The 24,721-nt window shown below is 39.6% G+C and overlaps 3 protein-coding genes across 3 annotated transcripts; all 3 read right to left on the bottom strand.

Annotated features, from left to right (window-relative positions):
• Positions 1-449: 449 nt before the first annotated feature.
• LOC112587132 (olfactory receptor 10H4-like) lies at positions 450-3,234 on the bottom strand. The gene is made up of 2 exons (XM_025294207.1): positions 2,353-3,234; positions 450-485 (listed from the first exon to the last, which is right to left on the bottom strand). The coding sequence occupies exons 1-2, from the start codon at positions 3,232-3,234 to the stop codon at positions 450-452; spliced, it is 918 nt and encodes a 305-aa protein (XP_025149992.1).
• Positions 3,235-7,691: 4,457 nt separating this feature from the next.
• Positions 7,692-8,595, bottom strand: LOC123335262 (olfactory receptor 10H4-like). The gene has a single exon (XM_044948700.1). It carries the CDS (start codon positions 8,538-8,540, stop codon positions 7,692-7,694), a length of 849 nt encoding a protein of 282 aa, XP_044804635.1. The 5' UTR covers positions 8,541-8,595.
• A 14,806-nt stretch (positions 8,596-23,401) lies between these two features.
• LOC123335261 (olfactory receptor 10H4-like) lies at positions 23,402-24,265 on the bottom strand. The gene has a single exon (XM_044948699.1). It carries the CDS (start codon positions 24,248-24,250, stop codon positions 23,402-23,404), a length of 849 nt encoding a protein of 282 aa, XP_044804634.1. The 5' UTR covers positions 24,251-24,265.
• Positions 24,266-24,721: the final 456 nt, after the last annotated feature.

Below are 24,721 nucleotides of genomic sequence, written 5' to 3'. Positions count from 1 at the left end.
CCCTGGGGTTCTTCATTTCTTCCTTTTCTAGTTGCTTTAGGTGTAGAGTTAGGTTATTTATTTGACTTTTTTCTTGTTTCTTGAGGTATGCCTGTATTGCTATGAACTTTCCCCTTAGGACTGCTTTTACAGTGTCCCACAGGTTTTTGGTTGTTGTGTTTTCATTTTCATTCGTTTCTATGCAAATTTTGATTTCTTTTTTGATTTCTTCTGTGATTTGTTGGTTATTCAGCATCCCCCCATAAGTCTTTTATTCACCAGTTGTGTGACCTCCGCCCACATTTCTCATCTGCATAATGGGAGTATCCAAAAGTAGCCTCTGACCTCTGTGCCTTTTTGAGATAGGACTTTACCCTTGAACATACACCCCAAAGAGAAACAACTTATACACAGTCATGAGAAATTAATATTTTATTTAATGTATGTGCAGAAAAGGGGAAAATTTTTTTTCATAATATGTCAGCTAGAAACATCCTTTTAACACACTTTAGGTTCTTACATAAGAACTGACCCTCCTGTTCTTTTTTCTTTCCCCCTCTTTTCTCTCTCTCCCTCCTCTCATTCACTCTATTTCTCTCCTATTTCACTCCCTCTTCCTCTGTAGTTCCCTTTCTAAATCACTTACATTTCCTCTCTTTCTTCTTCCTCATATGCAATTAGACCTGTTACCAACAGTTTCATTCTATCTCTCTTTCCCAGATTTGACCCCATTTTCTATTTTCCAAAAACAACAACAAAAAAAATTATGGCCTGCACTGGGTCTATACGGCTGCTTGCAGACTTTCTCTAGTTGCGGTGAGTGGGGGCTACTCTTTACCTGGGGCCTGGGCTTCTCACTGAGGTGGCTTCTCTAGTCACGGAGCACAGGCTCTAGGTGCGTGGGCTTCGGTAGTTGTGGCCCACATCACTAGATCGCTGGCTCAGTAACTGTGGTGCAAAGGCTTAGTTGCCTCATGACATGAGCAATCTTTTCAGATCAGGGATGAAACCCATGTCTCCTGTGTTGGCAGGTCGATTCTTTTCTTTTCTTTTCTTTTTTTTTTAATTTTATTTTATTTTTGACTTTACATAACTGTATTAGTTTTGCCAAATATCAAAATGAATCCACCACAGGTCGATTCTTAACCATTGGGCCACCAGGGAAGTCCCCCATTTCCTGTTTATCCAATGTATTTTACAGATGAATTTAAAAGATTCCCATTCACTAGTTCATTCTCTTTTTCTTTCCACCTGCATTCTGACCTACTTCACTCAGCTCAGCTCAAGACAGAAAACCTCTGGTAGGTCTATCCATTCCGGAGATAGTGTGGAAATGTAAATAGCAGACCATTATCTTGGAAACAAATAGTGTTCTTGTTTTCCATGTGTTGTAACTAAGATGATGACAATTAAAAGACATTGGAGGGAACTTCTCTGGTGGCTCAGATGGGAAAGAATCTGCCTGCCATTCAGGAGACCTGGGTTCCATCCCTGGGTCAGGAAGATCTCCTGAAGAAGGAAATGGCAACCCACTCCAGTATTCTTGCCTAGAGAATCCCATGGACAGAGGAGCCTGAGGGCTCCAGTCCATGGAGTGGTAAAGATTCGCACACGACTGAGTGACTAACACACTTTCCCTGGTGGCCCATTGGTTAAGACTTTGCCTTTCCAGTGCAGGGGCTGTGGGTTTCAACCCTGGTCAGGGGCTAAGATCCCACACGTCTTGCAGCCATAGAATCAAAACATAAAATAGAAGCAATATTGTAAAAAATTGAACAAAGACTTTTAAAATGGTCCACCTCCAAAAAAATAAAACATTTTTAAAAAGACACATAACACAGTGCTTCATACATAAAACTGCTTAGTGTTTGGGTGGTACTTACTGGGCTGGCCAAAACGCTCCTTTAGGTTTTCTATAACATCTTATGACCATTTTGGCCGACCCAATATTATCAGCTTCACATTAATCTTTTTATTTTTATTTTATATGAAAATCTTCTTTTGCTTGCCCATTCAAGATCATCCACCTGCATCAGCACCCCGACACCCATCTGATGCTCCCCATCTGCTTATAGGTAGATTACAATTCTAAGGCATAGATGAAGAAACAGATTTTATCACATGAGGTATAAAAAAGCGATCATGATGGCTCAAGTCTATGCAAGAGGGAAACAAAAAAACTTGAGGCAAAACAAATAGCCAGTATGTATCAAACTCTATGAAATGTGGGTATACTCACAAACCTAAATCCTTACAACAGTTCTAAGGAGATAGACATTATTTTACCAGCACTTTGTTCATATTTCTCCACCACCCAACTAGTCATTAGAAGCCTAGAGAAGAGAATTTTCTGTGGAAGCTTCTCTGAATGGCAATCTTCAGCTCCTTATTCCTCAGACTGAATATGATGGGGCTAAGAAAGGGGGTGAAGACCGTGTAGGTGGTGGCCATGAGCATGTTACTGTCCATAGAATGAGGGCCCTTGGGCTTGAGGTAGATGATGGAGGCAAAACCGTAGTGCACGACCACTATGGTGAGGTGGGAGACACAGGTGGAGAAGGTCTTGTGCCGGCCCTCAGTGGAGGGGATCCTCAGGATGGCAGCCACGATGAAGACATAGGAGAGGACGATGAAGAATAAGCACCCCATCAGGGCTGTGACACAGACCAGGATCACACCCATGGTGACAGAGGCTGTCTCCTCCCCACAGGCCAACTTCAAGAGGGCAAACACGTGACAGCCATAATGGTGAATCTCATTTGACCCGCAAAAGGTGAGGTGAAAAACTATCAATGTCAGTATCATCCCCATGACTGAGCCACCAGCCCAGCACCAGGACACAAGACGGGCACAGTCACGGGTGCTCATGAGCACGTTGTAGCGCAGGGGGTGGCAGATGGCCACGTAGCGGTCGTAGCCCATGATCATGAGCAGGAAGGAGTGGGTGAAGCCAAACGTGAAGGAGAAGAACATCTGGCTGGCACAGGCCACAAAGGTGATGGAGCGGTGGGTGGAGAGCATGTCCGCCAGCATGCGAGGGGTGATTGCAACAGTGAACAGGATCTCAGAGATGGAGAGGGCACACAGGAAGAGGTACATGGGGGTGTGGAGGCTGTGCTCCCTCCAGATGGTGCCCATGATGAGCAGGTTCCCCAGCAGTGTGAACAGGTACATCAGCAGGTACAGCAGGAAGAAGATGGGCAGGAGCTGCTGAGGGAAGTTGGAGAAGCCGATGAGGATGAATTCAGACACCATGCTGTAGTTCTGACCAGATGAGGATGCTGCACCTGGGGAGATCAGAAAGAGAATCAACAATGATTACAGCATAAGCTCTGATGTAGATCAAATGGAAATTTAAGAGCTGTATACTATTTTAAATGTCCTTAATTTATCTGGGTCTCACCATCTTCTTCAGTAAAATGGGTGAAATCATAATACTTCTTACTATTCAGTCTTGTGATAAAGATAAACTGAGATTAAATGCTTACATGTATCAAGTGCTTAAGACATATTTGGCCACTGAGTTCTCATTATAATCTTTTCTTTCAAAAGTAAATCATAAAATAAATTCAGAAATATTTCTAATTGAATAGTTCAAACATGAAATATCAAAGTTTTAGGGTAAAATAATATTGGAGTTAAATATACAAATTTAGATATTTTATTAAGAAATTTTATCCATGAAAAAAATGTGCTTAAATAAAGTCAAATTAGGTTATTGGAAAAGATTAATAAGATAGAGAGACAGAAAGAGAAGATACTAACAAAACATGAAATTAAAATTAGGAAGTAAATATAAATATAATGAATATTGGAAATTAACAAAAATAGTAAAACAGTATGTCAACAAATATGAAACTCTAGATGAAATGAATGAACTCTTAAAAGAATGTAAAATTCCAAAAATGGCACAAGAAAAATTAGGGGTCCCAGATACATAAATATTTTGTAAAAGTTTTAGTTAGTTAAAAAGCTTTCCTCCTTAAAATCATTTCCTCAATTGGGTTTGTAAGTAAGCTCTCTAAACTTTTAAGGAACAGTGGGTGAGTATCATATGCATGTTCTTCAACAAACAGAAAAATACATGAAATTGCCCAGCTCATTGCATCAGGTTAATGCAATCTTGATTCTAAAACCAGGCAAGAATATTTGTAAGAGAAGATAATTATGAGCTCATTTTATCTACTCATGCAGATTTAAAAATTCATAGTAGGATATAACACAGTAAAATCTCATGGTAGTAAAAATAATATATTATGATCATGTAGCTTTGATTTATCCTATTAATGACAAGGATGGTTCAACATCAGAAAATCTATCATGTGATTCACTACATGAATAAGCTATAAAAGAAAAATCATTTATTTATTACTATTCCAAATAAGGCAGGAACAATGTTCTAATATTCAACTTTCATTCACAATTTAAAAAAAAACTCTTTTGACCATGTGGGAAGGTGACTTTCATAGCTAGATTAAGAATATATACTATAAAGTCCAAAAAAGAGAGGATATATGTATACAGGGATCTTCTTGATAGCTTAGATGGTAAAGAATCCACCTGCAATGCAAGAGACCCAGTTTTAATACCTGGGTCAAGAAGATCCCTTGGAGAAGAGAATGGCCAACCACTCTAGTATTCTTGCTTGGAGAATTCCATGGACAGAGGAGCCTGGTGGGCTATGGTCCATCGGGGTCATGGAGAGTTGGATATGACCAAGCAACTAAGACTTTCACTTTTTCATATGTACACATACAGTTGATTCACTTTGCTGTACAGCAGAAGCTATTATAACATAGTGAAGCGACTGAATTCCGATAAAAATAAGTTTAAGAAAAGAAAATACACCACAAAGCCAGCAAGTAGTATACTAATGGGGAAACTAGATGCATTATTTTAGGATCAAGAACAAGCCAAGCATGCTTACTGTCTCTGCTGTTCTTTAACATGGAACTGAAAGTCATGATGGTGCTACAAGGGAAAAAAGAAGATACATAAGGATTGGAAGGCAAGACCTGAGCATCTATCTAGAAAAGATAAAAGAATAAAGATGTAACATGTTAGAACAATAAGAGATCACAAGGCTACATAAAGAAAGGTCAACTTCCAAAGATTCATGATGTTTCTCATAATATTATATCTAATAAACATTCAAGGTATACAATTTTAGTTAAAATTAAGATAAAACTCCCAATAGCAACAGCAGCTATACAGAAAACACTCTCAAGCATTTTTGTCTCAGGATATCTTTACACTAAAAAATTACTGAGGCCCCTAAAAGGTTTTTGTTTGAGTGGATTGTAACTATCAATTGTTACTATGTTAGAAATTAAAACCAAGAATTAAAAATATTTAATTATTAGTACATTTAAAAGAACACTAAGAAAACTAGCACATGCTAATTTAAGTAACATTTTTTAGTCAAGTAACATTTTCAGAAAAACTTAGAGTGAGAAGAATGGCTTTGTTGCACTTTTTTTTTGAATACACCTAATATCTGCCTTGTAGGAGACAATTGTCTGTGTCTCTTCTTCATTCAGTCTAAAACATGTTGTTTTAGTTGAAGTAGACAATGAAAACCATTCTCATTGGTCGAATAGGGATCTCACAGACCTGCAGAAAAGTTGTCAGGGACCGCCAGAAGTCTTCACATCACACTCGGAATATCTCTGTTACAAAACAGCTGGAGTTAACCAGAAATGTAAATGTTCCAAAGACTTGGGTCTGAGAACCACTGACTCACAAACCGCAAAGGGCACCTACGTAGGGTGAGAGCTAAAGACTCAGATGGACAAACTGAGAAGACCTCAGGCAGCCTCCCGAGATGGAGCTCTTCCCTAATGACCTTCTCCCCAGGACTGACCTCCATCGCCAGGTTGGGCAATGCTTCCCACAACTGTAGGGTTCTTCCTTCCTACCATTCCCTCCAGGTCTTCCTCAGCCTGGCCTGCCTTTTCCATGAAGTGGCCAGTAGGGAAGGGCAGAAGAATCTCTGCTGCTTGATGCTATCAGTGGTACCCTTAAGCTGGGGTGGGCTTGGACCTCCTAGAACAGATACTGTCTGCTTATTTCTGCTGTAGCCTTTCCTGCTGGCTGCTCCCTAGGGTCTCTTCAGGATGCCAGCCTAGAAGATCTGTCCTTAGAGTCTGGTGAGTCTGGGAGGGGCCACAAGGGATCTTCAGGGACTGCTGCCTCTAAATTTCCTCCAAATATCCACACACAAAAAGTCTCCCTGCTTTCTGTATTCAGAGAAATCTCAGCCCATGTTCAGGGCTGAGAAGCTCCCAGGCATTGAGGGGACTAGGTTGGACACAGATAATGTCATTAACTTGGGACCAAGCAATGGTCAGAAATAAGGCAGGAGCTGGAGAAATCCCAAGTGGGAATCAGTGACTCTGCCCTGGGTTGAGGGCAGCTGGAGGGCTTCCCAGACAAGGGTAATTGTGAGCTGAATCTTGGATACTGGTTTCTCTTGGGCATTTTAAGTGTTCAACATCCCTGGTCAAATTGGATCATCTTACTTCTCTTCTCAATCAAATTACACCCTATTCCCATGGTCCTGGTGACCTAGTCACATAGTCTGACATTCACATATGCCTCCTTGTTATGTTATAAAACACAAATATTTGGGGTTTTGGTGTTGTCCTTGGTCTCTGACCCTGTGATAAGAGTGTCTTTTGTATGCTAATGAGATGACTGGTGGCTGTGGGTTTATCCTTATAAAACGTCTTTTGTTTGCAACTCAAATATTTGACCTCATCTTTTAAGTTAACAATTTACATTCCACAGAGAAATGTGAATTCCTGGATCCTCAATCATATATTCTGAAATTTCAGCATGGAAGTCAACAGATATACATGTTATGTGACCTCCACCAACATTTCCTTTCTGCATAATGAAGATACCTGTAGGTAGCCTTTGACCTCTCTTTGTGCCATCTTGAGATAGCCCTCTGCCCTTTAAACACACTACCTAAAAATATACAACTTTAACACAGTAATGAGACATGTATGTGTTACTGAAAGTTAAGTGTGGGAAAAAGATTTCTGTAAGACATCAGATAACAACACACTTTTAACATGTGTACGTGCTTACGTAAGCATTGATGCCTCTTCCTTTTCTCCTTCCCTCTATCACCCTTCTTTCTCCTCTAAATCACTCTTTACTTCTTACTTTGTCTCCCTCCTTCATTTTTGCTTCTACTTCTTCTCTCTCATAGCCCTGTAATTAATAAACAATTGCCATGGAGACAAATAATTTTTCTTTTTTCTTTTTTTTTTTTTTACATTTGTCATAGCTAAAAAGATAGTTATAAAACACTGGACATGGTGCTTGATATAGAGAAAATTTTCAATGTTTGTTGGTTTTTACAATTATTTTCTGTTATTGTTTTTTATGTTATATTAGTGGGTAAAGAGAAAAATTAAGTCTCTTCTTACTTGTCCATTCAGAAAGAACCATGGGCATCAGGGCCAACACTCATTCATGGGATGCTCTCTACTTGACCATAGAAACATGTTCTAAGCCATAGATGATGGGATGGAGTTTATCACCCAGTGTCGTGAAAGAGTAGTGCCAGAAGGACTGCAAATGGAGGAAAAATAAATAGCTAGTATGGAATGTAGATATTTTAACACATCTGAATCCTTACCATAGTTCTACGGAGACAAATATTATGATCCTAGCCCTTTTCTTCACCACCCAACTGGTCATCAGGAGTTTAGAGAAGAGAATTTTCTGCGGAAGCTTCTCTGTATGGCGTTCTTCAGCTCCTTATTCCTGAGACTGAAAATGATGGGGCTAAGAAAGGGGGTGAAGACTGTGTAGGTGGTGGCCAGCAGAGTGTTACTGTCCATAGAATGAGGGCCCTTGGGTTTGAGGTAGATGATGGAGGCAAAACCGTAGTGCACGACCACTATGGTGAGGTGGGAGACACAGGTGGAGAAGGTCTTGTGCCGGCCCTCAGTGGAGGGGATCCTCAGGATGGCAGCCACGATGAAGACATAGGAGAGGAAGATGAGGAATAAGCACCCCATGAGGGCCGTGACACAGACCATGATCACACCCATGGTGACAGAGGCTGTCTCCTTTCCGCAGGCCAACTTCAACAGGGCAAGGACATGACAGGCAAAATGGTAAATCTCATTAGACCCACAGAAGGTGAGATGGAAAACTATCAGTGTTACCATCATCCCCATGACTGAGCCACCAGCCCAGCACCAGGACACAAGACGGGCACAGTCACGGGTGCTCATGAGCACGTTGTAGCGCAGTGGGTGGCAGATGGCCATGTAGCGGTCGTAGCCCATGATCATGAGCAGGAAGGAGTGGGTGAAGCCAAACGTGAAGGAGAAGAACATCTGGCTGGCACAGGCCACAAAGGTGATGGAGCGGTGGGTGGAGAGCATGTCCGCCAGCATGCGAGGGGTGACCGCAACAGTGAACAGGATCTCGGAGGTGGAGAGGGCGCACAGGAAGAGGTACATGGGGGTGTGGAGGCTGTGCTCCCTCCAGATGGTGCCCATGATGAGCAGGTTCCCCAGCAGCGTGAACAGGTACATCAGCAGGTACAGCAGGAAGAAGGTGGGCAGGAGCTGCTGAGGGAAGTTGGAGAAGCCAATGAGGATGAATTCAGACACTGTGCTGTAGTTCCGTCCAGATGAGGATGCTGCATCTGGGGAGATCAGAAACAAGATGAAGGCCCAGTGGTTACAACAGAGGTTCTAAAATAGGTTAAATGATAATTGAAGGCTTCCGTATTATATAACTACCTTCTTAACTTTTCTGGGTCTCAAAATTCTCATCAGTAAGATGGAATAAATCATAATAGCTGTTATTATTCCATAATGTGATAAAAAATAAAATGAGATCAGTATATTAAATGCTGAAGACATAGTTTAGCTTCTGGGTTTTCCACAGTGACTACAACATGAAAAGTTTTCACTTTTTGGAGACATTGAAGACAAACATAGATGATCAGGATCATATTCTCTTGAATAATGTGCCTGTTGTAGGAAATACTTATTTGGTTCTCAAGCCTGTAAAATGTTTTTCCTCTGAGAATCTTTGTCTTTTAATTGATAATTTATTACATTGATATTTATTTTAATACTATATTAATGGTACTTTTTTCTGTGTTGTTTCATATTGATATTTACTATTCTAAATGAGCTGAACAGAAAAGCTTGAAAACAAATGAATGGAAGAATATATGCCAGGAAAAATTACCAAGTGACAGCTGAGGCAGTAATTTTGAAAACAGACAAAATGAAATTTAAAGAAACAGTAATTATCTTCCATTGACAATTGCAACTCAAAGCATCAAGTTTCCCTGGAGAAATCTGAGAAAGAAACCAAGCTTAGAACATCTTGTGCCAGTGTGAAAGGAAACTTTCAGTGAGTAATGGCTTAATGTTAAATGCATGCCAGAACCAGATTGCAAATGTGCCCACTAAGCTGATTGCAAGAATGAAGGATTGTTGTACAGGGAATTGAGGAACAAGCTAAATGACACCACGAAGATGCAATCAGACAAATCTCAAGATGGAACATGCTACAGAACAATTGATTTTGTAATGTAGATATCACTCTCACTAAAGAATATGGAAAATTCAAGGGACATAACAAGCAATTGCAATATACAGTCCTAGCTTGGATACTAGTTTAGATGAGCCAGTGTAAACTAATTTTAAGGCAACAGAGGAAATTTTCATTCTGTTATGAATGAATAATTAGGTGTAAATAATGTGAGATCATTATTAACTTAATTATTGAGCAGGCCAAAAGGTTTATTCAGGTTTTTCTGTAATATCTTATGGAAAAACCTGAATGAACTCTTTGGAAACCCAATATTAATTTTAAATGTGATCTTGTGATTTTGTGTGTGATGAAAAGCATTCTTAGTTTAAATGCAGACTGAAATTAAAAATTACACAGACACACACACATTCACACTTCAAGAGAAAAAGAAAATTATTTTATTAAGTATAGAAGAACATCATAATGATTGGCATAAATATCACTAATCTATGTAACTATATACTTTGGAATAGGAAGTAATAAATAATCAGCATAATTTCAGTGAATACATATAAACAGGAAAAGATAAATCAATATGTGATAGATAGATGCAATATGTAGCTAGATTTGCTCAAAGTATAGAAAGGTAATTTGTGAATTGTTAATTAGAATGCAATTAATAATATTTATGGTGGCTTAGTAAAGAATCTGCCTACAATGTGTGAAACTTGGGTTCTATCCCTGGGTTGAGAAGATCCCCTAGAGAGCATGGTAACCCAACCAGTATTCTTTCCTGGAGAATCCCCATGGACAGAGGTGCCTGGCAGGCTACAGTTCATGGGATTGCAAAGAGCTGGACATGACTGAATGACTAAGCACAGAACAGCATAAATCAGTTATTGGATATATTTAGACTCTTCAATAAAGAGATATTAAACATTTTTTTAAAAAAGTTCAGGGAATTTTTAAAAAAACTGAACTTGTATATAGGACATAAAGACATTTCCCATGAATTTCAAGTATAAATATGATGTAGATTACAGTGCATTAAAAGTAGACGTTGTTGAGCAGTAGCTTGTTAGATCCACTGTGTTTGGGAGCTAAAGGTTGTATTAAATAATACTTTGTAACAATAGTAAAATGTAAAGTAAATTTTAATACTTTATAAAATTTTATAATTAAATAATTCAAGCACATAATTGCAAATTTTAAACTAAATTTGTACTATGAAAAAACACAGGAGGCAAGTATATACAATGGATTAAAGACAATCTCTTTAACAAGTGGTGCTGGGAAAACTGGTCAACCACTTATAAAAGAATGAAACTAGAACACTTTCTAACACCATACACAAAAATAAACTCAAAATGGATTACAGATCTAAACGTAATACCAGAAACTATAAAACTCCTAAAGGAGAACATAGGCAAAACATTCTCTGACATACATCACAGCAGGATCCTCTATGACCCACCTCCCAGAGTAATGGAAATAAAAGCAAAATAAACAAATGGGACCTAAAAACTTCTGCACAACAAAGGAAACTATAAGCAAGGTGAAAAGACAGCCTTTAGAATGGGAGAAAATAATAGCAAATGAAGCAACTGACAAACAACTAATCTCAAAAATATACAAGCAACTCCTGCACCTCATTCCAGAAAAATAAACGACCCAATCAAAAAATGGGCCAAAGACCTAAATAGACATTTCTCCAAAGAAGACATACAGATGGCTAACAAATACATGAAAATATGCTCAGCATCACTCATTATCAGAGAAATGGAAATCAAAACCACCATGAGGTACCATTTCACGCCAGTCAGAATGGCTGCGATCCAAAAGTCTACAAGCAATAAATGCTGGAGAGGGTGTGGAGAAAAAGGAACCCTCTTACACTATGGGTGGGAATGCATACTAGTACAGCCACTATGGAGAACAGTGTGGAGATTCCTTAAAAAACTGGAAATAGAACTGCCATACGACCCAGCAATCCCACTCCTGGGCATACACACCGAGGAAACCAGAAGGGAAAGAGACACATGTACCCCAATGTTCATCGCAGCACTGTTTATAATAGCCAGGACATGGAAGCAACCTAGATGTCCATCAGCAGATGAATGGATAAGGAAGCTGTGGTACATATACACAATGGAGTATTACTCAGCACGATACTGGATGCTTGGGGCTGGTGCACTGGGATGACCTAGAGGGATCGGATGGGATGGGAGGTGGGAGAGGGGTTCAGGATGGAGAACGCATGTACACCTGTGGCGGATTCATGCCAATGTATGGCAAAACCAACACAATATTGTGAAGTAAAAAAAAAATACACAGCTTTCAATATATTTATGGAGAAATTTTTACAAGAAGAAAGTCATGCTTAATAAAATCAAAATCAGGTTGTTGTAGAAGATTAAAACAAGGAGAAGATGCAAATAAGAAAACACAAAAAATAAAATTGAAAAATAACTAGAGAAAAAATGGATATTTTTAAATTAATAAAGATAGAAAAATACAAGTTAGGAAATTTGAAATAATACACTAAGGAAATAAGTTTAGAATATATATGGAAATGTAGCTTAGAAAACTATAAAATTCCAAATCTGGTGCTAGAAAAAATAGAGACCTTGGGGACTCAAGTCAATTTTGAGGAAACTGAAAAATTTGATGAAATGCAGTCATTCCTCAATAACCTTGGCCTCAGTGGGTTTTCAGGTAACCTCTCTTAAATTTTTAACGAACATTTGAGGAGTATCTTATACTCATTTCTAAAAGCCAGAAAAATCATATGAAGTATGCTCTCCCCTTTTCATTAAGTTAATGCAATCTTGGTTCTAAATCAAGTTGAATGCTAATAAGAAATGAAAATTATGGGTCCATTTCACCTACCCATGCAAAGTTTTAAAAACTAAGTGTTCTTGCCTGGACAATCCCAGGGATGGGGGAGCTTGGTGGGCTGCTGTCTATGGGGTCGCACAGAATCGGACACGACTTAAGCAACTTAGCAGCAGCAGCAAGAAGACATAGCCTAGTCAAATCCATTCTTTTTTCAAAAGTAGTGTATGATGATAAAGTGTTTTGACTTCTCCTGTACATGACAAGAGTGGTACAACATCAGAAAACCTAGCATCTGACTCATCAGGTGAATAAACTAAAGCAAAAAATCGTATAATTATTTCTATCAAGGCAGGAATCTATTTCCTAAAATTCCAGTCCTATATTTATGATTTTAAAAATTGGCATGTATTTAATATAAGTATTAGTATATATACATAAAATATTGTTTTATATATACAACATAATGAATGATATATATATGTATGTGTGTATGTGTGTATATATATATATATACACATATATATTTATATATACACACACAATCAGTTATGATTTTAAAAAGCCTCCACAACATGTTACGGAAAGGGATTTTCTTAGCTAGGTAAAGAATATACACTTTACTGTGGCGGATTCATTTTGATATTTGGCAAAACTAATACAGTTATGTAAAGTTTAAAAAAAAAATATATACACTTTAAGTACTGGCACAAAACAGACACATACAATCAATGGAACCGAATGGAGAGATCATAAATAAACCCACACACCTATGTTCATTTAATCTATGACAAAATAGACCAGAATATAAATTGGAGAAAAGATAGTCTCTTCAATAAGTGTTGCTGGAAAAACTGAACTAGATGTAAAACAATGAAATTAGAACATTTTCTCACAACATATTAAAAAATAAACTGGAATGGATTAAAGACATAAATGTCTTTACATCTCCCACGAAATTCCTGGGAGAAAACATGGGCAGAACATGTTTGACATAAATTATAGCAATATTTTTGTCTCCTAAACCAAAAGAAAAAGCAGAAATAAGTGAATGGAAGCTAATTAACTTTAAAAGCTTTTGCACAGCAAGGGAAACATGGACAAAACAAGAAAACAGCCTACAGAATGGAAGAAAATATGGCTGAAAAGGGTTAATATTGAAAACATAATCATACATCTCAATATCAAAAAACAACCTAATCAAAAAATAGGTAGAAGATCTGAGTCATCAGGTTTCCAAAGAAGACATACAGTTGGCTAACAGGAACAGGAAAAGATGTTCAGCCTTGCTAATTATTAGAGAAATGCAAACAATAAAAAGAGCTATCATCGCACATCTGTCAGAAGGGCTATCAATAAAGTCTAGACATAACAAATGTTTGAGATGATGTGAAGAAAAAGGAACCCTTGTACATTGTTCGTGGCAATGCAAATTGGTGCAGCCACTATGAAAAACAGTATAGAGGTTTCTAAAAAAAAAAAAACTAAAAAGAGAACTACCATATCATTCAGCAATTCCACTCCTGGTTATACATTTGGAAGAAATGAAAACACTTATGTGAAAATATACATGCACCTCAGTGTTCATAGCAGGACAATTTACAAGAGTCATGATTTGGAGTATCCCAAGTGCCCAAACAGCAGATAGACGAATGGCTTAAGAAGATTAATAATATTATTAATATAAATAATATATGTAATGGAATATTATTCAGCCATAAAAAGAATGGAATTCTGCCGCTTGCAACAGCTGGGCAGATCCAGACAATATTATGCTTGTGAAATAAGAAAGAGAAATGCAAATATTTTGTGATATCACTTATAACTGTAATCTAAAGACTAATACACACAAATGTATATGTAAAACAGAGACAGACTCACAGGTACAGAAAACAAACTAGTGAGTACCAAAGTGGTGAGGGAAGAGGTGAGGGAAAAACTAAGGGTAGGGGATTGAGAGTTACCAACTTCTGTGTATAAATAGATAAGCAACAAAGAAATATTGTATAGCATAGGAAATTATAGCCATTGTCTTATAATAATGTTTAACAGAATGCAATCTGTAAAATTACTGGGTCACTATGCTGGACACCAGAAACTCGTGTAACACTGTGAAATTCAACTGCATTCCAGTACAAAAGCACCTTAAAACAGAATATATGCTACAAAACTAGCAAATAGGTTACTAATGGGGAACTTTAGATGCATTATTTTAGGAGCAAGAATCCAAGGTTACTTACTGTCTCTGCTGTCCTTGAACATGGAACTGAAAGCCTTGAGCAGTGCACTAAGGAAAGGAAAAGAGAGAAGGCATGCAAGGTTGGAAGGGAATTCATGATTATGCACACAGAGAAGTTGAAAGAATGAAAATGAAGTTTATTAGAACAAAAGAAGCACAAAGTTTCAGAAGGCAAGATCGACAACAAAGAAAGATAGTATTTCTCATAGTATTACACCAGTAATTATCATTTAATACATATAATTTAAGTTAAGTAGGATAAGACAGGGCAAAGGCTAATAGGGCTTTGCCAAGAGAATAGACTGGTCATAGCAAACACCCTCTTTCAACAACACAAGAGATGACTCTACAAATGGACATCACCCAATGGTCAATACTGAAATAAGATTGATTATATTCTTTTCAGCCAGAGATGGAGAAAATACAAGACTGGGAGCTAACTGTGGTTCAGATCATGAACTCCTTATTGCAAAATTCAGACTTGAAGAAAGTAGTGAAAACCAGTAGACCATTTGGATCTAACCTAAATCAAATCTGTTACAATTATACAGTGGAAGTGACAAATAGATTCAAGGGATTAGATCTGATAGACAAAGTGCCTGAAGAACTATGGATGGAGTTTCATGACATGGTACAGGGGGCAGTGATCAAGACCATCCCCAAGAAAAAGAAATGCAAAAAGTCAAAATTTTTGTCTGAGGAGGCCTTACAAATAGCTGAGAAAAGAAGAGATGCTAAAGGCAAAGGAGAAAAGGAAAGATACCCATATGAATGCAGAGTTCCAAAGAATAGCAAGGAAAGATAAGAAAGTCTACCTCACGTGTACACCCGTGGCAGATTCATGTTGATGTATGGCAAAACCAATACAATATTGAAAAGTAAAAGATAAAATAAAATGCAGCTGAATAATTTATTTTAAAAAAGTCTACTGCAGTGATCAATGCAAAGAAATAGAGGAAAACAATACAATGGGAAAGACTAGAGATCTCTTCAAGAAAATTAAAGAAACCAAGGGAACTTTTCATGCAAAGATGGGCTCAATAAAGGACAGAAATGGTATGGAACTAACAGGAGCAGAAGATATTAAGAAGAGGTGGCAAGAATACACAGAACTCTACAAAAAAGATCTTCATGACCCAGATAACCACGATGTGATCACTCACCCAGAGCCAGACATCCTGGAACGCAAAGTCAAGTGGGCCTTAGGGAGCATCACTACGAACAAAGCTAGTGGAGATGATGGAATTCCAATTGAGTTATTTTGAATCCTAAAAGATGATGCTGTGAAAGTGCTGCACTCAATTTGCCAGTAAATTTGGAAAACTCAGCAGTGGCCACAGGACTGGAAAAGGTCAGTTTTCATTCCAATCTCAAAGAAAGGCAATGCCAAAGAATGTTCAAACCACCACACAATTGCACTCATCTCACACACTAGAAAAGTAATGCTCAAAATTCTCCAAGCCAGGCTTCAACAGTACGTGAACTGTGAACTTCCAGATGTTCAAGTTGAATTTAGAAAAGGCAGAGGAATCAGAAATCAAATTGCCAACATCCACTGGATCATTGAAAAAGCAAGAGAATACCATAAAAATATCTACTTCTGCTTTATTTACTATACCAAAGCCTTTGACCATGTAGATGACAACAAACTGTGGAAAATTCTTAAAGAGATGGGAATAACAGAACACCTTACCTGCCTTCTGAGAAACCTGTATGCAAGTCAAGAAGCAACAATTAGAACTGGACATGGAACAACAGACTGGTTCCAAATTGGGAAAGGATTATGTCAAGGCTGTGTATTGTCACCCTGCTTATTTAACTTATATGCGGAGTACATCATATGAAATGCCAGGCTGGATGAGGCACAAGCTGGAATCAAGATTGCTGGGAGAAATATCAATAACCTCAGGTATGCAGATGACCCCACCTTTATGGCAGAAAGTGAAGAGGAACTAAAGAGCCTCTTGATGAAAGTGAAAGAGGAGAGTGAAAAAGTTGGCTTAAAGCTCAACATTCAGAAAACGAAGATCATGGCATCCGGTCCCATCACTTCATGACAAATAGATGGGGAAACAATGGAAACAGTGAGAGACTTTATTTTCTTGGGCTCAAAAATCACTGTAGATGGTGATTGCAGCCATGAAATTAAAAGATGCTTGCTCCTTAGAGGAAAAGCTGTGAGAAACCTAAACAGCATATTAAAAAGAAGATACATTATTTTGTCAAAGGTTCATTTAGTCAAAACTATGGTTTTTCCAGTAGTCATGTATGGATGTGAGAATTGGACTATAAAGAAAGCTGAGTGCCAAAGAATTGATATTTTTGAACTGTGGTGTTGGAGAAGACTCTTGAACGTCCCTTGGACTGCAAGGAGATCAAACCAGTCAATCCAGAGGAAATCAGTCCTGAATATTCACTGGAAAGACTGATATTGAAGCTCAAACTCCAATACTTTGGCCACCTGATGCAAAGAACTGACTCTTTGGAAAGACCCTGATGCTGGGCAAGATTGAAGGCAGGAAGAGGAGATGACAGAGGATGAGATGGTTTGGTATCACTGACTCGATGGGCATGAGTTTGAGCAAGCTTCAGGATTTGGTGATGGATAGGGAAGCCTGGCTGCAGTCCATGGGATTGCAAAGAGTTGGAAAGACTGAATGACTGAACTGAACTGAGCGTAGGACTGGCAGCAGTGACACAGACTATAAAGAAAAGCCCTAAACAAATGTATTCTTTTTAATGGCTGAGTAATACTCCATTGTGTATATGTACCACAGCTTTCTTATCCATTCATCTGCTGATGGACATCTAGGTTGCTTCCATGTCCTGGCTATTAGAAACAGTACTGCGATGAACACTGGGGTACACGTGTCTCTTTCCCTTCTGGTTTCCTCAGTGTGTATGCCCAGCAGTGGGATTGCTGGATCATAAGGCAGTTCTATTTCCAGTTTTTAAGGAATCTCCACACTGTTCTCCATAGTGGCTGTACTAGTTTGCATTCCCACCAACAGTGTAAGAGTGTTCCCTTTTCTCCACACCCTCTCCAGCATTTATTACTTGTAGACTTTTGGATCGCAGCCATTCTGACTGGCGTGAAATGGTACCTCATAGTGGTTTTGATTTGCATTTCTCTGATAATGAGTGATGTTGAGCATCTTTTCATGTGTTTGTTAGCCCTCTGTATGTCTTCTTTGGAGAAATGTCTATTTAGTTCTTTGGCCCATTTTTTGATTGGGTCATTTATTTTTCTGGAGTTGAGCTGTAGGAGTTGCTTGTATATTCTCGAGATTAGTTATCAGCCATTAAAAAGAATACATTTGAATCGGTTCTAATGAGGTGGATGAAACTGGAGCCTATTATACAGAGTGAAGTAAGCCAGAAAGAAAAACACCAATACAGTATACTAACGCATATATATGGAATTTAGAAAGATGGTAACAATAACCCTGTGTACGAGACAGCAAAAGAGACACTGATGTATAGAACAGTCTTATGGACTCTGTGAGAGAGGGAGAGGGTGGGAAGATTTGGGAGAATGGCATTGAAACATGTAAAATATCATGTATGAAACGAGTCACCAGTCCAGGTTCGATGCACGATACTGGATGCTTGGGGCTGGTGCACTGGGACGACCCAGAGGGATGGAATGGGGAGGGAGGAGGGAGGAGGGTTCAGGATGGGGAACACATGTATACCTGTGGTGGATTCATTTTGATATTTGGCAAAACTAATACAATTATGTAAAGTTTAAAAATAAAATAAAATTAAAAACAAACAAACAAACAAAAAGCCCTAAACATCTTGTTCTCAGGATCCTTGAAACAAAAATTATTGTGCTTGCAAAAGGTCTTTTCTTTGGGTGAGTTATCACTACTGATCTTCACCATTGTAGGAATTGAATCTGAGAATGATTGAAAATATTTAGTATTTGCACATTTAAAAGAACAATAATAAACCCATTGCATTTTAATATAGCAACACTTTTAGGAAAGCAGCTGCATTTTCAAAAACTAGTGAGAATAGTGGTCTGGTTTCAGATTTTCTCAAATATGTTCTATTTCTGGCTGACTGCAAGACAACTAGATTCTGGTGTTTGATGCTTAACTTCATCTGTGGCAATGAAGCATATGACAAAAATACATCCTGACCTGAGCTGGGAAAATAAGGATCTGATGGCCCTCTAGAAATGGTCCCTGGAACCCCATCGGTCCTCATATGACATTTTGAAAAGCTCTTATACAAAATATCTAAGATTTAACCAAAGACATGCAATACCTCCTGAGACAAATATTTTACTCTATAACAAACATGTAGAGGATGACTGGAATACATGTAAAATCGTACATACTCTTGAATGGGATGACCTAATATGGTAATAATATCTCTTCTTCCCTAAATTATCCAGTCAGCACAATTGCATTAACTACTCCATGAATGGATTATAAATTTAATAATTATACTAACCTTCTTCTAAAAATAAAGTCAGAGTGAAACTATACATCTTATAAATTGAAGCAAACAGGAGAAATATTGTATGTCTTCCCAGATATTGTGACACATTATAGAGTCACAGTCATTTTTAACAGTGTGAACCAAGAATAGAAAAAGACACTGGTAAATGGAATGGATATCTCAGAAAATACCCCATCATTATAAAAAAAATCTAATATATGATAGATATGGCAACACATACAAAGGAAAAGATGCATTGTTTACTAGTTTCTGGTGGGAAGACTGATTTTTTTATGAAGCAAAATTCATCCGAATTTCTACCCAAGACCACATACAAGGTGGAATCCAGATGGATTCAAGACATATATATGCAATATAAACCATAAAGTTAATGGGAGGGAGTGTATGAGAACTACTTTGTTGATCAAGCTGTGAGTGGAGAAGGACTTCCTAAACAAAACTTCTAAAGCACAAACCTAAAGGTGACATGAAAACATCAGCATTTTGAATTTTAGTTCCACAAAAGATATCCTGAATAAAGTTAAGAAGCAGATGGAAAATTGGTACAAGATCATCTGCATTGTCTAAAACAGGTAACACTCTCAAGAAGAATAAAGAAGAAGTAGGTACTTTGATATAGGTATGAGCAAAAGATATGAAAAGAGAAATCACAGGAGTTACTCAGGCAAATGAAAAGATGCTAGAAGAAGGGACTGGGGGGAATGAATGGAAGCAATGGAATTTCACTGTGTACATATTCACATGTACATATTCAATTTCCCAAATTGGAAAATGACATGGTGATTGGGCAATGGGAAGAGGAGAATCCTCCTGCACTGCTGGTTGGAATGTAGAATGATGAAAATTAAAATATAACATGCTCTGTACACCAGCAAATTCATACCATATCATAACAAATTTGTTAAAATTCATAGAAGTTACAACACAAAGAGAGACTTCTAAGGTAAACTATGAACTTCAGTTAATAATAATTGATCGAAAATGGTTCATCAGTTGGAACAGGAGTGCCAGACTATTACATTTGCTCAGTATGTAACAGCATCCCAGGCATCAAGACACCAGGTATCTGTAGCATCCCTCCATTCCAAGATCATGACAACCAAGCTATCTCTGAACATGTCCAATGTCAACCGTAGGACAGAACCACCCCAGGTTAAGAACTGCTGACCTAGGAGCAGCAAAGCGAACCTAGGCTGGGTGAGAACCAATGATTCAGAATGGGTAAACAGAGAAGCGCCTCAGCAGCCTCTTGGGAATGAAAGCCTCTCTTTTGGACCTTCTCCCCAGCCCTGACTCCATCCCTAGGCTGGCCAGAGCTACCCACAACTGCCTGATTCTACTTTCCTACCCTCTCCCTTCTGATTGCCCTCAGCCTGGCCTGCCTCTTCCATGAAGCAGCCAGCAGGGAAGGGTTGATGATGCTCTCCTGCCTGATGCTCTTGGTGGTGCCCACAAGCAGGGGTGGAGTCACACCTCAGGCTCCTGGAAGTGATCCTGTGTGCTTTATCCCTGCTGTGGATTTCCAGCAGGCTGCTCCCCAGGAAGCCAACCTAGAAGCTTTGTCCTCAGGGTCTGGGGATTCGGAGAGGGACTTCAAGGGGCCTTTGGGAGCTTGTAGCGTCTACTTCTTCCTCTCATTATCCACATACACAAAGGTCACGAGTCTTTCCTCTCCCAGAGAGGCATGAGCCCCTGATGAGGGCTGAGGAGCTCCCAATTTTGGGGGAAGACAGGGCTGGAGACAGATGTCCTCAATCCACTGGGGTCAAGGTAGGGTCAGAGGGAAGGCAGAAGCTGGAGGAACCAAGAGTGAGATTGTAGGACTGTGTCTTCAGGAGAGGACAGCTGGGTGGCTTTTCAGAATAAAAGGCTCATTTGGAGCTGGGTCTTGGAGAGTCATTTGCCTTGTGTAACATATGTCTTCTGGCCAAATTGGCCAAAAGTTACCTCTTATCCCAATCAAATTCTACCCTATTCCCATAGTCCTGGTAGTTCAAACCAGAGAGTGTGATATCCACATAGGTCTCCCAATGATGTCATAAAACATAACTATATGGCAGAAAGCAAAGAAGAACTAAAGAATCTCTTGATGAAAGTGAAAGAGGAGAGTGAAAAAGTTGACTTAAAACTCAACATTCAGAAAACTAAGATCATGGCATCCAGTCCCATCACTTCATGGCAAATAGATGGGGAAACAATGGAAACAGTGAGAGACTTTACTTTCTTGGGCTCCAAAATCACTGCAAACGGTGACTGCAGCCATGAAACTAAAAGATGCTTGCTTCTTGGAAGGAAAGCTATGATCAACCTAGACAGCAAATTAAAAAGCAGAGACATTACTTTACCAGCAAAGGTCCGTTTAGTCAAAGCTATGGTTTTTCCAGTAGTCATGTACGGCTGTGAGAGTTGGACTATAAAGAAAGCTGAGTGCTGAGGAATTGATGCTTTTGAACTGTAGTGTTGGAGAAGACTCTTGAGTGTCTCTTGGGCAGCAAGGAGATCCAACCAGTCTATCCTAAAGGAAATCAGTCCTGAATATCCATTGGAAGGACTGATGCTGAAGTTGAAACTCCAATACTTTGGCTACCTGATGCAAAGAACCGACTCACTAGAAAAGACCCTGATGATGCGCAAGATTGAAGGCAGGAGAAGGGGACAACAGAGGATGAGATGGTTGGATGGCATCATTGACTCAATGAGTTTGAGCAAACTCTGAGAATTTGTGATGGACTGGGAAGCCTGGCGTGCTGCAGCCCATGGTGTCACAAAGAATCAGACAGGACTGAGGGACTAAAGTAACTGACTGACTGATTTGGTCTTTTGGTGTTGTCTTTGGTTCCTGACCTTCTGATTAGAGTGTCTTTTGTACACCAATGACATGACTGGTGGCTGTGGGTTTATCCTTTTATAAAAGGTTTATCTTTTATAAAAGATCTTCTGCCTCAACCCAAATATTTGGCCTTATCTTTGAGTTAACAATTGACATCCCACATCAGGTTCCCTTTCTTGGTCCTCAGTGATATATATTCCCAAACACCAGTGAGGGACTCAGATAGACATAAAGTGCCTCATGATTCCCTCCATTCACATTTGTGTGACTTCCACCAACATTTCCCATCTGCATACTGAAGGTACCCATCTTTGGCCTCTGACCTCTCAGTATAATCTTGAGAGAGCATTCTATCTTTTAACACACTTCTCAAAGAGGTGCAAGTATAATACAGTAGTAAAAATTGATGTTTTACTGAAAATTATGTGTGGGAAAGGAAGATCCCCTGGAGAAGAAAATGGTAACCTGCTCCAGTATTCTTGCCTGGAGAATCCCATGGGCAGAGGATAGAGGAGCCCGGCAGGCCACAATCCATGGGGTCACAAGAGTCGGACATGATTTAGCAACTGAACCACCACACGTGTGGGAAAAATAAAAAGAGATTTCCATAAGATGTTGGATAATAACACCCTTTAATATGTCCATGTTCTTAGCTAAGCACCCATCCCTCTTCCTTTTCTCTCCCCTCCCATTGTTTCTCTGTCTCTCCCTTGCTCCCTCCAGCCTCTTTCCTTTCTTCCCTTTCTTCATATGCAGATTGCTCTATTAGCAACCTCCTTCTGTTCCTCTCATCTTGCCCAGATTTTGCCCCATATATGCTTTAATCAATTGAATGATCAGATCTAATGAGCTCAAATACTACTCGCCTGCTTTGTCTCTCCCTCTCTCTTTGTCTCTCCCTCACTCTCACTCTCACAGTTGCTCTCTACTTGGAATTTCTTCCATAGTTCACTCAGTTCAGCTCAACAGAAAGACTTCCTTTTCTGTCTATAACTCCAAAACCAAGTGAGAAACTGTAAACAGTAAGCCATATTCTCTGACGATTACTTTATTTTCCATTGTACATGTGTAATAATTAACATGTCAATAATAATAAAGCACTAGGCACAGTACTTTATGCATAAAAGGACTCAATTCTGATGGCATTTATGACTATCTTTAGGTTATTTTGTTTATTCTTATCTTTGAGGACAGGGGAATAAAATCTTCTCCTTGCTGTCTATTCAAGAAGAACCACATATGTCAGGGTCCTCACTCATTCTTCTGGTGGCCCCCACCTGCCTATAGAAAGATAAGATATTCTTAGGCATAGATAATGGGATGAAGTTCCTCTCACTGCACACAAGTTAAAGATTATGATGATAGAACTTATGGAAGAGAGGGAACTATCAGAGAACAAACAGTATACATGAAATTGCATTGGAGTATGGATACTCTACAGACCTGAATCATTGCAAGAGTTCTATGGAGACAGACATTATTAAGCCCAAGCCTTCTGTCACACTTCCATACCACCTAACTAGCCATCAGGAACTTAAGGGACAGAAGGTTCTGCGGAAGCTTCTCTGTATGGCATTCTTCAGCTCCTTATTCCTGAGGCTGAAAATGATGGGGCTAAGAAAGGGGGTGAAGACTGTGTAGGTGGTGGCCATGAGCGTGTTACTGTCCATGGAATGGGCGCCTTTGGGCTTGAGGTAGATGATGGAGGCAAAACCGTAGTGCACGACCACTATGGTGAGGTGGGAGACACAGGTGGAGAAGGTCTTGTGCCGGCCCTCAGTGGAGGGGATCCTCAGGATGGCAGCCACGATGAAGACATAGGAGAGGAAAATGAGGAATAAGCACCCCATCAGGGCCGTGACGCAAAGCAGAATCACAGCCATGGAGACAGTGGCTGTCTCCTCCCCACAGGCCAACTTCAAGAGGGCAAACACGTGACAGAGAAAATGGTGAATCACATTAGACCCACAGAAGGTGAGGTGAAAAATTATCAATGTCAACATCATCCCCATGACTGAGCCACCAGTCCAGCACCAGGACACCAGACGGGCACAGTCACGAGTGCTCATGAGCACGTTGTAGCGCAGGGGGTGGCAGATGGCCACATAGCGGTCGTAGCCCATGATCATGAGCAGGAAGGAGTGGGTGAAGCCAAACGTGAAGGAGAAGAACATCTGGCTGGCACAGGCCACAAAGGTGATGGAGCGGTGTGTGGAGAGCATGTCCACCAACATTCGAGGGGTGACCGCAACAGTGAACAGGATCTCGGAGATGGAGAGGGTGCACAGGAAGAGGTACATGGGGGTGTGGAGGCTGTGCTCCCTCCAGATGGTGCCCATGATGAGCAGGTTCCCCAGCAGCGTGAACAGGTACATCAGCAGGTACAGCAGGAAGAAGGTGGGCAGGAGCTGCTGAGGGAAGTTGGAGAAGCCGATGAGGATGAATTCAGACACTGTGCTGTAGTTCTGACCAGATGAGGATGCTGCATCTGGGGAGATCAGAAGCAAGATGAAGGCACAGTGGTTACAACAGAGGTTTTTCCATAGATTAATGGAGAATTGAAGAGCTCTATACTACATAACTTCCTGAGCTTCCCTGGTGGCTCAGATGGTAAAGAATCTAGCTGCAATGTGGAAGACCCAGTTTCCATCCCTGGTTGGGGAGATCCCCTGTAGAAGGGATTGGCAACCCACTCTAGTATTCTTGAATGTAGAATTCCATGGACAGGGGAGCCTGGCTACAGTCCATGGGGTCACAAAGGGTCGAACAGGACTGAGCCACTAACACTTTCACTTCATACTATGTAACTGTTTTTTAAACTTGTCTGGGCCTCAAAATCTTCATCA

Source organism: Bubalus bubalis, chromosome 9 (assembly GCF_019923935.1).
Source record: "Bubalus bubalis isolate 160015118507 breed Murrah chromosome 9, NDDB_SH_1, whole genome shotgun sequence".
NCBI classification, from domain to species: domain Eukaryota; kingdom Metazoa; phylum Chordata; class Mammalia; order Artiodactyla; family Bovidae; genus Bubalus; species Bubalus bubalis.
The sequence above is the reverse complement of the archived record's forward strand: the minus strand, read 5'-3'. Positions and strand labels throughout refer to the sequence as shown.

Bases quoted from the DNA above. Each gene is read 5' to 3' on its own strand.
- LOC123335262 (XM_044948700.1), bottom strand. From the start codon at position 8,540: ATGTACCTGTTCACGCTGCTGGGGAACCTGCTCATCATGGGCACCATC.
- LOC123335261 (XM_044948699.1), bottom strand. From the start codon at position 24,250: ATGTACCTGTTCACGCTGCTGGGGAACCTGCTCATCATGGGCACCATC.
- LOC112587132 (XM_025294207.1), bottom strand. From the start codon at position 3,234: ATGGTGTCTGAATTCATCCTCATCGGCTTCTCCAACTTCCCTCAGCAG. The intron at 486-2,352 runs GCCATTCAGAGA...AAGAACCTAAAG, and splicing joins GGAATAAGGAGCTGAAGATT to TGTGTTAAAAGGATGTTTCT.